Here is a 17,671-nt window from a genome sequence, read left to right as displayed (position 1 = left end):
AGCTTGCTTCGGCTGGAGATGCCGCTCGGAGTGACCCTCGGCGCCTACGCTGATGACGTAGCGGCGGTGATTACAGAGCGATCTCCGGAACTAGCACAGTTGAAGTTGAACCAGACCATGAGATGAGTTGGACGTTGGATGACGGACCACGGACTGCAACTCGCAACGGAAAAGACGGAACTGACGCTCCTTACGAGAAGGCGCATACAGACGATACTGCCCATGAGAGTGGGGGCACACGAGACGGAGACCAAGGGGGAAGTCAAGTACCTTGGGGTAACCCTTGATACGAAGATGACCTTCTGGCCTCACATACAGAAGACGGCCCAGAGGGCGGCAGAGAGGATAGCGTCCTTGAGCCGCCTGATGGCAAATACGACGGGACCGAGACCGGGGAAACGGCGACTTTTAATGGCGACAGCTCACTCGATCCTCCTGTACGGTGCGGAGATCTGGGCAGACTTCCTGAACATAAAGAAGTACTGCAAGACGATGACGATGGTACAGCGACAAGGAGCGCTGCGAATCGCTTGCTCCTACCGGACAGTCTCTGCACAAGCTGTTCTGGTGGTGGCGGGCGTAATTCCCGTGGATCTCCTTGCGTTTGAGCGTAAGAGGGTCTACGGGAGCAGTGCGGACATAGGACAGAAGAACGCTGCAATCGCCGAGCGCGAAAGGACGATAGACACTTGGCAAGGACGGTGGACAAACGGAAATGATGGTAACTGGACGAGACGACTTATACGGGACCTGAGGCCGTGGCTCGGAAGGAAGTTCGGGGACGTGAATTTTTACGTTACTCAGCTCTTGACGGGGCACAGTTACTTCCGACGGTACCTCCACAGAATGAACAGAGTACGGACACCTGACTGTAAGTACTGTGGACATGAACGAGACGACGCGGAACACACGTTTTTCGTGTGTGAACGCTGGACGAGACAGAGACAAGAACTGGAAATAACAGTTGGCAGTATTACCCCGGAGAACATCGTCGGGGTGATGCTGCACGAACCTGAATGGTAGTGCTTAGTCGCCACCTACACGGAAACGATACTGCGACGTAAGAACGTGGACGGCTGCTTGACGGATGACTGAGCAGACTGAGTGACGCGACGTTACGATAACGGTGGGACAGAACGGACGAACGCACACAGACAGAACCCCCAGTCAGAAGTAATATCAACATAGTCCTTGGCTGGGGGGAAGGACAACAAGGAGGTGGCGGTTTTAGTGGGTAGGCCTATTTTTTTTGGGAGTCCCACATACCCATGTAGTCTGTAAGACTACATGGAATCCGTAAAAAGGATTTCCGCAACTCCTTGGTAAAAAAAAAAAAAAAAATTCCAGACCATGTTTACGATTGGCATTATGGATTGAAAAATTCATGTGTTTGAGTCTACGCCTGATCATTTTTGGATGTTATTCAATTTTCATTAAACAACCTTGTTTTTTCCGGATATTGAAAGGGAGAAAACGTTTCCCTGGATTTTGTGCAGGTCAATGAGGATTTTTCTTCTGATACTTACGTTCCTCTAATTTTTAATGAACCAAAAATCATGTGAGAATTTCAGTTTTTCGCTGGCATATGAATTTTGACCTGTGACATTAAATTTCATTAAAAAAAAACTAGTTTTTCCTGGATTTTGAAAGAGAGTAAACGTCGTGGCTTTCTTGATGGCAAAAGGATATCACAAAAAATACAGAAAAACCACATTTTTCAAGAGATTTGGCTGCATTACGTTGAGAAAGTATCTGTGAACTTGTAAATGGAACTTAGCGTTCTTAGTTTTATTGAAAAAACGTTATCATAAAGTTCGCATTTCGAAACCGTTAAACAAATAATTTTGTTATTTTCTTCCAATATTTATCACAAGGACCTTTCAAAAAATTCGATATTCCAAAAATTGTAAAAAATAAAAAAACATGAGAAATACCGAATGCAATCATCCTCCTTCAAGGAAAATTAGCTGGAAGCAACCTCCTAGAGGTCTAACAGGAACAGGAACAGGTGCGAATTGTAATAAATAACAGAGTCGAGAAAAGATTTATACTTAACAACTGTGATATTTTATTTTTTTATTTTTTATTTTAGGGTTGTTACAAGAAAAAATTTAATGGTTTTTCAAGATCGAACGAAATCTATTTACATGTTTTGTTATGGTATAGTTCGCAATAATTATCAGGAGGAAGAAGACTTATCTTTCGTTTGTCTTTTGCCTCGAATGGTCCTTTTCCCTAATATCGGACCTATTCGTTCAAGCGCTCGATTCCAACTGCCGTGATTGAAACACCTCTCTCGACACTTCAAAATCTTGAGAGGGGGAAATGTGTCGTAGAAAAACACTTTATCCGAATTACTCACTAAACTTACTCTTAGGCCAGAACTCTTGTTTCAATTTCTCGTTACACAACTTTTTATTTGACAGAAAAATATGTTTTTATCGCCATATTCGGTAATTTGAGGAAATCGAGAGATCCAGAACGTTCTATAATCTAGAACAATGAAAGGGAGAAGTTACACATTTATTAATAAAGGGTTGTCCTACTTTCATGTAAAAGAGATGACTGCGTCAAAATACATTTAAAATATAAATGGGCATTTCACCCCGAACTCAAAAAATACGAGGAATTAAACCGAATTAGAAGTAAAATTTATGTTCCACCATCTTACTTTTGAAAAATGAATGAAAATGTTATTTGGAGTTATTTTTTCGATTCAGTTTCGTTATCAGCTATCCGAAAAAATGGTGAACGGAACAGCGATCACGTCTGAGAGGCCGCATTACCACTATTTCACTGGAGAAACGCTATGTGGTTCACGAATAAAGCCATTGAATCTTCGCTGGGTTTTAGACATGCATATTCGCTGCTGGAACTCTGGTGCTAAGATATCAAAAACAAAAAATTCGAGGATTACGTTGACTTTCTAGAAAATTATATGGTATTGCCATCACCACAATTGGTTTTCCGAGTAATTAGCATCTACAGATCGAATTCATGAAAGATCGTTGCGAAGTCACATCTTTGAGAACAAATGCATGTTTTAACGAGCGTCCGGTGATCCAAATAACAATATGGCTAACTAAATTTCCGAAGTTGCATCCGCTTGAGAACTTGTGGAATAACACTTGGTTTTCTGTTATAAGATAAAATCGTAAGCAAATTTATTGAAAATTTCGGTTTTTGCTATAAATGTTACCGGTTAAGGTTTCTGTATGTAAAAATGGTATGAAATTTCCAAAGATATAGTGATAGTAGTAAGGCTATACCAGTTCTAACTCAGGGATCTCAGGGGGGAGCGGGGACGGGGGAGCGCGGGGACCGTTGCGGGGCTGCATGGTATGTGGAGGGGGAAGGTTCTCGGACAGCGGGGGTGCGGCGGCACTTTGATGACAAAAGATTGCTGCACTTCTCGAATGACTGATTTATGTTTCCGGTGTGATCATCAGATTGCATTGGACGGAATTTTCTTTTGAAAAAGTGACCTGCTCTTTTCGAAAATGATCTCAATTATCGGACCAAAGCACTACTCTAATGACAAATTTATATGTCCTACATATTTTTGCATTCCTGAGATGGTGCCAGTTTCCATGAGATTTCTTTTTCAAAATGCCCCTCCCCCGACTTTTCACTTGAGACTTGTATCTTTGAAAAAATATATTGTTATTCCGAGAATTGCACGTCACACGACGTCTAATGATAAATGTCCAGTGTTACATATCTCTACATTCCTGAGACGGCGCAAGATCCGACGAGATTTCTTTTTCGAAATGCACCTGCCCTTCCCCGAACTTTTGACTTGAGAGTTGTTTGAATGTTTTCCGAGAAAAAAAAAATTTTCACATCGAACGCTTATTCTGAAAGTAAACGTCGCGATGGAAAGGTGTGCTAGTATGTATGCTATCCATCCAGCAAAAGATCCATCGACATTAACGGAAAATGAACTTGAGTCATTGCCGAAGGCTTTGCTTTTAAAGTACTATAGTAATTCTATTCCTACGTTATGGGATCGTTTACCCAAGTATTTGCAGTGTGATGCTGATGTGCAATCATATCAATTGTGTTTCGATCATTTCAATCAACCCTGGGTGCGAACTCATGTTGATTCAGCTAGACCCAGACGTAGAAATTGTGAAAAGTGCTCGATTATGGAACGACTTGTAAACATCTATGGGACTTTACGGATAAAAAATCCCTGTGAAATGACATCGGAGGAGCTCCAAATTATATCTCCAACCATGTTCAAGGAATACTTTGGTGAATATACAGATATTCTGTGGGATCGTTTACCCGAATACTACAAATCCGATAGTGAGATTGCATTATTACGTCGTTGCGTTGAACATTGGAATGTATCATCGATGGACGATCATATTGACGGTCCGGCTCCGCAACGTCGAAATTGTAGGAAATGCTGTGAACGTGTTTAAACAAGTTTAGAATGCACGTGTTCATAACGTCGGCGGAATCAAAGAGCCTGTACAGAAAAAAGGACCACCGGAAGAGATTGGATCGATTCCAATATAGATCACGTTTGAACCTGTTTGAAAGCGTGTGGAAGGGGATGGTTCAGTTTTGGGGTAGGGATAGATGGAAAAACTACAAATAGCAGAGTCCAGAAGAAAAAAGCATCACTTCACGTCTTCGTAAAGTTGAGTCAAGACTTGCTCTATAAAGAAAATCTCAAAAAACTATATCCATAATGGAGTTCTCCGCCATCAACAATATCATTGCAAAGTCAGAGTATCTCCCCGCCAAGAAGCTGAAAGAACTCCAAGTCAACGAGGAATATCTCATCTCGGACGTGAGGACAGCAAATACCAAATGGGGAAAAAGATACGTCGCGGAAATCAGGAATGAATTCACCGTATTCCTGCCACCGCGAGTTGTCAAGGCATTCGACCAGAATCCAGCGGTATTCGAGAAACTTCTGGAAACGGCTCATTGTGGACAACTATACATGAAATATCTCGGTGGTGATTGGAACGCTATTGAATTTTCTCAAAGAGATTTCTAATATTCTCAACGCAAAAAATGTATATATCTGAATCACCGATGAAATGTATGTTGAAGGAGGAGGAGGAGGAGGAATATTGTATAAATAAAATTACACATTTATGAAAAAATTGTTTTGTTTATTCCAAGATCCCTCTATTACATAATGCATGATATACGTATAACCAGCTTTGCAAAGATTTTACATTCTTCGTTGCACAATTAAATTTCGATTCGTTGATGTGGTGGTGATGGTCGCATTTCGATGGACTTTTCGGCAGTTTTTTCAACGATGGGCAGTCCAAAGTCTCCAAATCGACAATCTCCGTTGACAGATCCAAAAAGTTCGTCAGCCATAAAGACTTTTCGCCGCCTTTTACGAAGATGGTATGAGCGCCGCGTAAGATAGTTTGAATTATTCCTCTTGCAGCATCGTATGGTATTACACCAAAATCCCATGGCAATCCATGAAAATTACGTTCCAGCCATTTGTTTGTCGTTTTATACTTTGTCGGCAGAGAATCCCATGCATACGGTGGTGCGAAGAAAAGTGTGAGAGGTTCAGCATTCTTCACGTCCGCACGAATGATTGAAATTTCTTTGAGTATAAACTCATTGATGGGTCCTTTGAAGCCTTGTAGATCGATGACAAAATCCATGATGACTGTTGGCCGAAGAAGTTGATGGTACGGTTTTATACCAATTTTCTCACCCCACCACTCACAGGATTGTATTCAACGATGCGATCGTGTAGAATAAGGCAGTATGCGCATGTTTGTGCTGGAATATTTGTGCTTGTTTCAAATTCGAGGCGCACATCAACAGGTCCAGACTTGAGAGAATCGTTCTGCTTCGAACAGTCAATCACAATGAGAGGTGCAAATTTGAGAAAATCCGCTTTTGTAAGCCATGGTTCGGCCTCCTTATTGTAGTACATCGGTTGAAAGTTTGTATACATATCGTAGAGTACTGCATACTGATTTTGTTCTATATTCAAATTCATATTACCATAAGGATAACATTGTGAATTCAAGTATAATTTTACATCAGTACCGTTGCAATGATCAAAATTACTCGCATTTTGCCTCTTATTATTCTTTCGTCCTGTTTGGAATGCCAGGATCACATATCGAGGTTTTTCCAGCTGCGTTGATGTCTTGACTGACCACACGTGTTTCGATGTCGCCGGTAACATTGGATATTCATACAATTCCCACGTACGAAAACTCATTGGAATTGGGGTATCTTTGGCGATGAATTTCAGCAATTGAATTTTCCGTTTATCCGCCACGGTGACGTATGGAACGAGCCATTCAATTTTCCGTAGTGTAATTTTATAATCTTCAGCGGCTGGTTGAACTATGGCATTATCATCGGAACGTGATCTAGTCAAAATCAATTCGTGCTTTGCATTCACCACCATTTTTCGATAATCTTCAGCAAATCCCAGCAGCATGCTCAGTGGTATGCATACGTCAAAGTTGCCTGCTACGTCTACAATTTGTTTAGTCTCCTCAACATCGAGCCAACCGGTGTTCTCAAGCATTGCACTTCTCGCCGACGAATGAGATGTATATCCTTTCATAAGAGATGTGATTCCCACATTTTTATTACGATCGATTTCAACTGCGTTAAGTTCATAACGCACCTCCTCGAATAAATGACAAATGGCATTGTTGACGAGGCTCGTTGCAGCTAACGCTGCACCATCCGCCTTTGTCAGTTTGCCGCAAATGTGAATTGAACTTTTGCTCGGTAGAATTGATAAATCTTGATGTTGGATTGAAATACGTATTTCATCACTATTGTTGTATGTTGACGATGCGTATGGTTGATGAGCATGAACCTCATAATGTATGATGGATTCGTCAAACATGACGGGTGTCTGGATGTTTACGATTTCTTCCTCCATTGCAGGCAGCAGATGCACAACGAGCAAAGCAGATAATTTCTCACACGCGAACTCCACGAATTTTGAGACCCAAACTCTTCAATAGCAGAAGGTTTTGAGGTGTTAGCTCTTTGAGCGTTGATCGACAACTGCTTTCGCGATCCCATGTTGGCTTATTAATATTGCCAATACGATGATTGTAAATTATGCCCATTGAGATTTTATATGAAGTCTTATGGTGATGACTTCACCGCGGAAATTGATCAAATCTCCGTCTTGATCGACAATACGAAGCTGTATATTGTCAATGCGACGAGTTGTGATTGGTAGATAAATGACGCTCGACGGTACTTCGATGATTTTATAGCCGGCCGGTACAGATGGGAAAAATTCGTGAATTGTATGAACTTTTCGCCCGTTGATGTATGCACCAGTGGTTATGTTACACTCGACTCGAATGGCGTTCACTTTGAGAATGGACACGGGTAGATCGGACACATGTCTTTTATTGGGCTCCAATCGACGCGACGTAAAACCCAGCAAAGGTCCAATCGAATTTTTGGATGTAAAATCAATCGATTGATTGCACTCAATTTCACTGCGTAGCGTATAATTATTCGGCTTAAGCTGAATTTGTATGTTTTTAGATGCCAACTCAGTTTTCAAATATTTTTCAATATCTTCAATTTCATAGCTGCCCGTTGGAATGGTCACCACATGATTTCCAACGTGAAATTCATTGCAACCAATGTCGATATTTGGAATCGAATTGAATGTGAGCAGCTCGACGAGTCCAAGAGTATAATTTTTGTCGGGCGATAGTTCGATGGGTGGAAAAAATTGTGCCTCGAGTATGGAGGATGATCCAGTAATGGTGATCGTCAAACTATCATCCATGATGCTCGCAGATTTAGAACTAAACACGCAGCTCCATAGTCCTCATTTATATAGTGCATAATTGTCTCGTCGATTTAGTTGTCCACACAAAAATTTCAAGCATAAATGCCCGCATATTATTGTATCGTATTCCTGATACTTTTTATAATTGTATTTCACGCTACCAACATTGAAGTATTTCATGAGTTCGGGTGGAGGTGGGAGATTACCGAAGCTGTCAAAGTATGTGACTCGTTGACCATTCTTTTTATATGCAACCCAGTGTGTCCCAGGGCCCACATTTTTATCCAAATTCACGATTGCTGATTCTTGCTTGTGTGGTCCATTTTCAGGCAAAGTGTCACGCATGAAAACCCCACGAAAGTTACGAATTTTCATGGCTCTCGCATACTTTAGCAGATCGATGTCGGTGAGTGGTTGATGTGGTAGCGTGATTATACGTTTTTTGTCCCGAGGTAAAGACCCAAACCCTGTTTGTATGGTTTCAGATGTAAACCTTTACCCAAAGCGATGGCCTCGAGTGTTCTGTTGTGACGTTTACTTTCCTCCAATTCCTTTTTAGCCGCTTGAGCAGCATTTACAGCTTTGACTATTGCAGCACTTCCACCAGACAGTGCACCAACGGCGCTAAGGCCGGCAAAGATGGGTACGAGGAAGGGCAATAAACCGCCGTTTTGGCGAGGTACAGGTAGAACCCGAGGCGTGCGTACTTTAACACCTTTAACACTGGCACGCACACCTTTCAATGCTGACATGACGATTTCACGGGGGTCACCACTACGAATCATGGCTTTCTTTGCGGCACTAATGATCTTTTTCAGGCAAACACTTTTTTTGGTCTTTTTCGTCACTCCTTTCATACCTAGACCAAATTTCTTTTTCGCCTTCATAATGTTTGTCACGGCCCAAGCACTTGCTCTTTCACCAAGACTTGCGTCTTTCGAGGTTACACGTTGCCAGGCTTGTTCAGCCAAAATTTTATCCGCCAGATGTCGTGCTTCCAAGTTTTCACGATTTTTCGAATATGCGATATCGTGTTCTTTACACGCAGCGTCCAGCGCGTTTATACCAGGATCACCACGAGCAAGACGTTTGATCAATTTCGTACCGGGTCCACAATATTGATATCCCGGTAGATGTAGTTCCACGGGGAGATTGTTGATTATACTGTTTACCAAACCTTTACCAGGTTTATCATGTACAATCATCACTCCACAGTGGTTACAATTCGACTGACTATTCCAACATTATAAAGTTGCATTTATATGATTTTTTCAATCAGTCGCATGCGAGATGAAGTCGAAGAAACAAGTTTCGAGCGGTCAACTCCCCATAATAAATTTCGATGAATTTATTGTTGGAGCGGGTAGTGTGAAGAAGCGTCATGGAAACTTACTACCTAACAGCATTCGAGCCGTATTTTGTGGCCCCTCGAATTGTGGAAAAACGAATGCCTTACTCACGCTCCTAATACATCCAAATGGTTTGAGATTTGAGAATATATATCTATACTCGAAATCTTTGAAGCAGCCTAAATACCGATTGCTCGAGCAAATGCTTAAACCTGTGGAAGGAGTGGAATTTTTTCAATTTAACTAGCATGAACAAGTTGTGGCACCTAGTGAAGCTCGCCCAAACTCCATATTCATTTTTGACGATATAGCGTGTGAGAAACAGGACAACGTGAGAGCATTTTTTTCCATGGGAAGACACGAGATTGTGGATAGTTTTTATCTCTGTCAGACGTATACTCGTATTCCGAAACATCTCGTGAGAGACAATGCAAATTTTATAGTGCTATTCAAACAAGATGATATGAACCTCAAGCATGTATATAATGATCATGTCAATACGGATATGACTTATGCAAGTTTCAAAAAAATGTGTGTCAAGTGTTGGAAATCGGACAAGTATGGATTCATCACGATTGACAAGGACAGTGAGTTGAATGCTGGAAGATATAGAAGGGGATTTGATTCTTTCCTCACTATCGATGATGATGATGATGATGATGATAAATAATTGTTCCCCTGGATTTTACAAGACAGTCTAAAGTCTGACTTACTCGTGTCAACATGAAGCGCAAAGAACTTTTAAAGGAGACGGCTGTATTGAGTGAACTTGCCAAGGCGAGTGATGCAATCAGACGAAAACATCGAATGTTGAAAAGTGGACGTGATAGTGCTCAGCAGAAAATGCAAGATGTGTTTAAACCGATTGTTGAACCATTAGAAGAACTAGTTTCATATACGAAAAAACCTAAAATTAAGAATGAACGTGTAAATGTTAAAAAGGAGGAAGAGGAGGAGGAGCAGGAGGAGAAGAAGGAAGAGTCTCCAAATTTCGGAGAAAATAGCATGAAGCAAGATATTTCTTTCAAAGATGATATTTGGCATGATGCAATTACTGATGAGAATGTCGGTGTACCCTTAACTAAAAATAGTGATAATGATATTCATGAAGATAATAATGATGATGATGAGGACGATGATAACTTGGAATCATCTGGAGATGTTGATAATTTGATACGTGAATATCTGGGCTTACTGCGTAGTAATAACAAAACAAGATTAGATGGCGTGTATGGAGTACGAAATCTCGCTCAAAACAGATTAATGATTGGTGATTCACCAATTCATTTCGAACTCGATCATATAGTGGTTGGAGATGAAAAGTATCCCAAAAGTATTGGCTTGGTGGAACTGTTGTTTAAAAAAGAGCCCGAACTCAAATATCTAACACCAAATGACTTGGAGAAATATCAGAAAATTATCATCACAACGAATGCTCATAAAAAATTTTATAAACGCACGGGTGCGGTACGTCAGGATAAAAATACTAAATTTAAAAATTATATATCCCAAATGCTCGGTAGCAACGATAAGAAAGGTGGTGCTCTGCCTCAGTATAAGGTAGCACGAAAGCATACCTCTGTCGACTATGTTCACTGGGATGATCCAAATGAGCTGGTAGATCGTCTTCGCTTATTGCTCGCATCGCAAGCTGCTGGAAATTCATCACATTCGAATGAAATTATATCGATTATCGAGGAGTTGCGTGAAGCTGAAATCATTTATTAACATGTGATGGCTTGCTTTCATCCACATTCCCAACATGAGCGTCGATGTGTTTGGACGAAAGTTGAGTAGACGTGGTGCAGGTCCTCCGGGTAAACCAGGTGCTGGATTCAAAATTACATCGGACGGTCATTACGACTTGGAACGAAAACGACTGAGCAACGTTGGCGAGCCAGTAAATGCTCGAGATGTTGTAACACTCGGTGCATTCAGCAAACACATTCATTCTATAACTCATAGTGTGACTCATACAACGAATCAAAAGTGTGAATCGAATGTGGCGGCTGCAGAAAAGCATGTGAGAACCGAGCTCGCCCATCTCCGTGAAGAAATTGATAATATAAAGAGAGAAATCTCAGAACTTCATGATGATATGAAGTTTTTACGAGATCATCTAATGATAAGTCAGTGAAAAATCCTCCAGACTCTTATCTTCTGCAATTGATGAGGACTGTGGGGGGGGGGGAGAAGAAAAAATGAGTGAAAAGAAGCTTGCGGTGGTTGAAGAACTGCATAAGCCAGCTCGGCGGAATTATCCACGTCGACATGTGGATATACGCGGCCTGGATGAGACTTGGCAAGCTGATCTTGTAGATATGTCTGCATATGCACAACACAACTCCAACCATAAATTTCTCCTCACCGTCATCGATATATTCTCCAAATTCGCCTGGGCCGCACCGTTGAAGAGTAAAAGTGGAAAAGATGTGAGTGCTGCAATGGAGACGATTCTCAGCAAAGGGCGCATACCGAAAAATCTTCACGTCGATCAAGGAAAAGAATTTTATAATACTGACTTTAAGGCTTTGATGAAAAAGTATAATATACACTTGTATTCTACATTTAGTAATTTGAAAGCATCAATTTGTGAGCGCTTCAATCGTACACTTAAGAATAAAATGTGGATTCAATTTAGTTTTCGCGGAAACTGGAAATGGATCGATATTCTCGATACATTAATTATAAAATATAATGATACATTACATCGTACGATAAAAATGAAACCGAAAGATGTGAACACTGCGAATGAAAAACGCCTGTTGCGTAATGTATACAATAGATCAGAAGTTGGAAACCAAGCAAAATTTAAAATCGGTGATAAAGTACGCATAAGTAAATTTAAGAATGTATTCGAAAAAGGTTATACACCAAACTGGACAACGGAAATATTTACAATATATCGAGTTAGAAAAACTAATCCAGTTACTTATAATATAAAAGATCATCAAGATGAACCCATCGCAGGTAGTTTCTATGAGCAAGAGCTGCTTCGAGCAAAATATCCCGACATATATCTTATTGAAAAAGTATTGAAGAAACGTGGTAGTCAGTTGTTTGTAAAATGGCTAGGTTTCGACAAAACACACAATAGTTGGATAAGTAAAAATGATTTGTAAACAATAAAGATGGAAAATTCAAAAGTCTGATTGATTTTTACGACCTTTCCCCAACTCCGCATGAAAAGCAGATTAAAGAAAAAGAATGACAGATTTTCACAAAAAATTTTTATTTTACATAAACTACAACATATATTTACAAATTTACAAGTTTTTGAGGAAAAGTCCTCTCGCACAAAATTTTTTTTATTTCATATCAATGTTGAGAACAAGTTCTCACTCTCACAATTTTTTTTTTTCGCTTTCAATGTACAAATATTCTCGCAATCTCTAACATTCACAAGCACACATTCGTATTTACAATGATCTATGCCTCCATAGCTTCTGGAAATTCGGGAATATTGTAATGGCCCCATGGTAACGTGTCTACCGTTCCAGGTATAACATAACGCTTGTCATCGTGTGGACTTAGAGCAATTTTTGTCTCCGTGATGGTATAGACATTGTGTAATGTCGAGCGAATTGAAGATTGAGAACGCTTCATTTCGATCTGCTCATTGAGACATTTCACGTAATCTTCGAATGTTATGGTCCTCGCCACAACATTACTTTTTACTCCTTTTGCTTTTTTAACATCGTTCTCACCCTCAACTCGCGTCGCATACATCTTCGATCTAAGTCCAACGAATTCGGTCATTATGGCCCCATTGTTCTCATCTTTCATGAGACCCGGGACCTTTTTGTTGACTAGCGGTATACCATAAACGTTGTCATGGGGATAGTCACTGGTGTCATATTTGTCGAGATTACATTTCATGTCCTCGTACACATCTTCACATTCAATGTGGTAAATTAAACTATCAGTATCCGTATACATGACTTTACATTTATTTTGATACGACGGCATCATGAACTCGTGATGGAATTCATATAAACAAGTTTTTGAAATATCTAAAATAGACATGCCAACATATATCGGTTTATTGAATTTGACTTGTAGATTTCGCAACTCTACAGCGATTAAATTTTCCGCAAAAATACTTCGACTGTGAAAGTTAGGTTTAGCAATCATAGCCTCTGCTCCGTATCGACCTGCCCATTCCGTTAACAGTTTAACTTGGACGTGACTACGAACATCCTCCATGGTTTTTCCAAACACGGCATTATTCATTAATTTGAATAGATTTTTTTCAAAATCATTTTTCGCACGTGTACGAAACTGTGTATTCAAATCAATGTATGTTTTGAGCCAGGAAGATTGCTTAAACTTCAAGACTCTATGAATTTTAGTGATTGTCAAACCATGTTTCAAACACTGCTGCAATGCACGATAGTGGATGACATATCGTTTTTTCGCATTCACCGTGGCAAGAAGCTTCTCTTGCTTCGCGCCCGGAGGTTTGTCATGCGTTGGACAAAATGGCAAATCACTATGTGCATCGTGCAAGTGTTTCGGATATTCCAGATCAACCTCAAGAATATAGCCAATTTCAGATTCAAATGGATGAGACTCGATGTTGAAGTTGGCAAGGTCTTCAATCCATTCGAAATCTGCATACGGCAGTGGTTGACTCATTGCCCAACCATACAAATTGTTCACATCAAAATACATCAAGTATGACGATGGAATAGATGGGTCATACGAGTTCATGTACTTGTTATTGGCACGGGCATGTCTTTTGGAGCATTGACTAAGACCACCTCGGATACCTCTCTCCACAAACAATACCATGTCGATGTCTGTGAGCAATTCAAACTTTACTTTTGTATATTTCATCATGGCATCCCAGGTATATCCGGGGAGAGTGTAGTAAAACGCAGGGTCAAGACCATAACTTTTCAGGCAAGTATCGCGAAAATTCTCAAAGATATCGGCTAATAGTAATACGTCAGTCTTCAAGTATAAATCGCTGTATTCGCCGAGCGTTCGCGTTGAAAATCGTTCCCACACATTTTTCGCATGTGCATACTCCTTCTCGGAAACTGTTGAATCAGTTAAAGAGCTGTAAAATGCTTCCCGCGGTGGAAGCTCCGTTTCATCCAACTTTTCGAAACTGTCAATATACTCGTACGGGAAGACACCTTTCCGTGTTAATAAATGAAAATGGTCTACATCTTGGAATTGCGACTTTAACGTCGCGAGTTTATCTACAGTTAAAAAGGATGCTAATTTGTCTAGGCTCGTATTGAGAAATCTGAGCGAGTCAATGAAACGCAATTTTATATTTTTCCGCGTGTCTTTGCCTGTTTGAACCGTTTTCGAGAAGGAGATGTACTTTTCTTTTGTTATTGGGAGCAAGTCGATTTTCCCCGCGAACGCAGTTGCTACTTCTTTAATTATAAAATGTGCATCATAACCGGATAAATTGTGGAAAACTATTGGCATGAAAAACGAATTCTGATAGTTTAAATTACAATTTGAATGAGCCGGACCTCTGAATTGCCCTGTCAAGTGGCAATGATCGCGAACACGCTCGTCACCCTCGACAAAAGGTTTCTCACAAATATGGCACTCTTTTTCTTCCCGAAATTTCCTCCACTCTTGCGGAGACAATTCTTTCATCGGAACGTTCGTAAGAAGAATCTTTTCTACGCGCAAAGCTAATTGTTTAAGTTCTTCTACGAACCATTCCACGCAGTCCTCACCTCGGCGTTCGTGGTATCCCGAAAGCGAATCATCGTAGGAGCACTTTACAAAATATCCAACGCTGAAGACGCGATGATGTTGGCTCTTATTTTTCTCCCTTTCTTCAGCGCTGGTCTTCTCCAAGATGCATTCGAGGTCGGCGTATACCACGAACGGGAGACGCTCCTTCCGATTGGCATTGGTAAACTCCAACCATTTGTCGTTCTCAGCTGGTAGTCGAACGGCACAATCGTTGATAACGCCACAATCCACCTCATGGAACTGCAGCTTATCAATGGTTGGGAAGTAATGAAGGCATCTATAACAATAAAAAATTTCAAATATTTACAGTATATTATCATAATCGTAAAGAAATGTATACAGTTGTATATTAAAAATACTTACCGATCACAGATGTATTTCTTGTGCCCATCAGAATTGAGCTGTGAGTTGACGAGCCGGGATAAATTCTTGATCCACGCGAAGTGTCCAATTCCACATCCCGACACGTCTTCGATGTAAAGCAAGTTGAAGTGTCGCTCTTTCTTCTCCTTGCTCACGCGGACTGGTAGAATGACTTCCTCCTTCTCGCTATAGACATTGATTGAGAGATTATTCATCTTCTCAAATTTCCCAATCTGGTCCAACTTCATAGGGAAGTTAATGCCTTGGAAGTTGAATATCGTTGAATAATGCGGGTAAGAGGATGTGCGATCGCTGTTTTTTTCTGCTGGATAAAGTGCAGCAGTCATAGCCCATCCAAAACACGCATTATCCGCCGATTTCACATTTACCACCGCTCTTTTCAACTGTATACGTTTCGCCAATGAAACGTGACATCCCGCCCGCAAAGCGTTGTACTTGTTGATGTTCACAGTTAAATTTGTTATTGATGTTAATGTCCAGCCACTGTCACTCTCCTGGAACTCCTCGAGCGATCTCAGAGTCGGCTCCACGACTCGCTTCCGATACCACTCACTCAAGTCCGATGTTGTGAAAAGTTCAACATTTCCCGTGTTGACACTTTTATTTGCCCGCTTATCGCCCACGGTAAACTCTCCGTTAAACGAAGTGTTCACTTTTATACTATTATATTTGCAAATATGAGCCTGCACTTGTTCTTCAACAAGCTCATACGCATCCAATAGAAACTTTCGTGGGTCGATATGATCACGATTAATCACAGCACCGGTTGACAAGCGATTTTCAAATGCGCTGTCAATTTCACGCCATGTTAATCCATGATCATTTAATCCTCCGCCCCAATGTATGAAGCGTTGGCGTGTTGCCTGCTTCAAACATTCGAGACGCAAGATTTGCGAAGTGACCGAGTGGTGATATCCCAGTCGCGGTCGTTTCGATCGAACTTGCTCCTCCAGCGATTCGATAAGGGTATCACACTGGTGTTCCCACACCAAAAATTGCTCCAACGTTCGCAGGAGAGTTGCTTGCATACGCAGCAATTGCTCGGTAGCGATGTCGACGGTGAGAGACATGATGCGCTGAACGAAATTTGACTCGAAATGTAACTGTTACGTCGTCTCAACAGAGTCTGAACCTTCCTCAAAATTGTTTCATTTTATATACGCGTTTTTTCGTTTCTGAGGTGGGGATGAGTAGGAGGGAGGAAAAATCTTGACTTTTCTGGAAACTCGAATGTGGTACCCAGGATCTAATCGAGGAAGTGCGGTTGACTTCAAAAATCCCTTCTTGCGCCTTTTGAGAAATGCCTCTGCAGGTTAAAAATGTGCAACACCGGACACATAAATCTGTCATTGAGCGAGTGCATCTCTGTAAAGATTTCTAGTCCAATGTGAACATTTTTTTTTTCTCGGAAAACATTCTTCTAAACATCTCTCAAGTCAAAAGTTGGAGGGAAGGGCAGGTGCATTTTTAAAGAAATCTCATCACCATCTCACGAATGTAAAAATATGTAATATGGGACACATAAATTTCTCATTAGGGGTCTCCGTCACAGATTCCAATAATTGAGAGCACTTTTCTTCTCAACTGACTTTTCTTAAAACTCCGCAGGAAACATAAATCAGTCATTCGAGGGGGGGGGGGGGGGGCGGGGGCATCCACGAGTTCTTTTTATTCCTGAAAATATACTTTGTCTATGCAATGCCGCAAACAGGACCGCTGCATCCCCTCTCCCCCTCTTTGTTACCCTGAGAACCTCCACACACCATGCAGCCCCCGCAATGCGCTTCCCCGTTGTCGCACTCCCCCTAAGAGCCCATCGGTTAAAACTGGTTTTGAAAACAGAAATCTTGTCGGAACTTGCACCACCTCAAGAATACAAAATACGTAACACCGGACACATAAATTTGTCATTAGTGTGACATGTAAACATCTTTCGTCACGGAGTCCGATAATTAAGATCATCTTCGGCAAGAGCACTTTAAAAAGAAAATTCCGTTCAATCTGATATACCAGAAACATAAATCAGTCATTGGAGGGTGTAAAAAAATCTTTTGTCTCTTCAAAGTGCCGCCGCACCCCCGCTGTGCGAGAACCTTCCCCCTCCACATACCATGCAGCCCCGCAACGGTCCCCGCGCTCCCCCGTCCCCGCTCCCCCCTGAGATCCCTGAGTTAGAACTGGTATAGCCTTACTACTAGTGATGCTTACAGGGAAGGATTCTCAGTAAGGGATCCATAATCCGTTGTTCTCGATGACACATCGCATGCGGTTTGGCATCGAGTTAACGAGATTGAGGGAAATTTCTTCCCTCGCCTCGATATCTCGCCAAACACGATACACGTGTGCCACGAGAGCGTCCCGGTTTCTGTCTTCACCAGATTCCCACTCTCGAACCATGATACCTATGAGGGGTTTAGAAATT

General features: G+C 41.2%; 1 protein-coding gene across 1 annotated transcript; it reads right to left on the bottom strand.

The window, feature by feature from the left end:
• Positions 1 to 1,497: 1,497 nt before the first annotated feature.
• LOC122413831 (uncharacterized) lies at positions 1,498 to 15,676 on the bottom strand. Its single transcript, XM_043424440.1, has 3 exons — positions 15,229 to 15,676; positions 14,928 to 15,142; positions 1,498 to 1,532 (listed from the first exon to the last, which is right to left on the bottom strand). Exons 1-3 carry the CDS (start codon positions 15,573 to 15,575, stop codon positions 1,498 to 1,500), a joined length of 597 nt encoding a protein of 198 aa, XP_043280375.1. The 5' UTR covers positions 15,576 to 15,676.
• Between the last annotated feature and the right edge of the window lie 1,995 nt (positions 15,677 to 17,671).

The sequence above is a fragment of the Venturia canescens genome, chromosome 7 (assembly GCF_019457755.1).
Source record: "Venturia canescens isolate UGA chromosome 7, ASM1945775v1, whole genome shotgun sequence".
Lineage (NCBI taxonomy): Eukaryota > Metazoa > Arthropoda > Insecta > Hymenoptera > Ichneumonidae > Venturia > Venturia canescens.
The sequence above is the reverse complement of the archived record's forward strand: the minus strand, read 5'-3'. Positions and strand labels throughout refer to the sequence as shown.

Coding starts and splice junctions, on each gene's coding strand:
- LOC122413831 (XM_043424440.1), bottom strand. CDS start 15,575: ATGACTGCTGCACTTTATCCAGCAGAAAAAAACAGCGATCGCACATCC. Junction 15,143..15,228: donor AAGAAATACATCTGTGATCG/GTAAGTATTTTT, acceptor TTATTGTTATAG/ATGCCTTCATTACTTCCCAA. Junction 1,533..14,927: donor AGAAAGGGAGAAAAATAAGA/GCCAACATCATC, acceptor ATTAAAAATTAG/AGGAACGTAAGTATCAGAAG.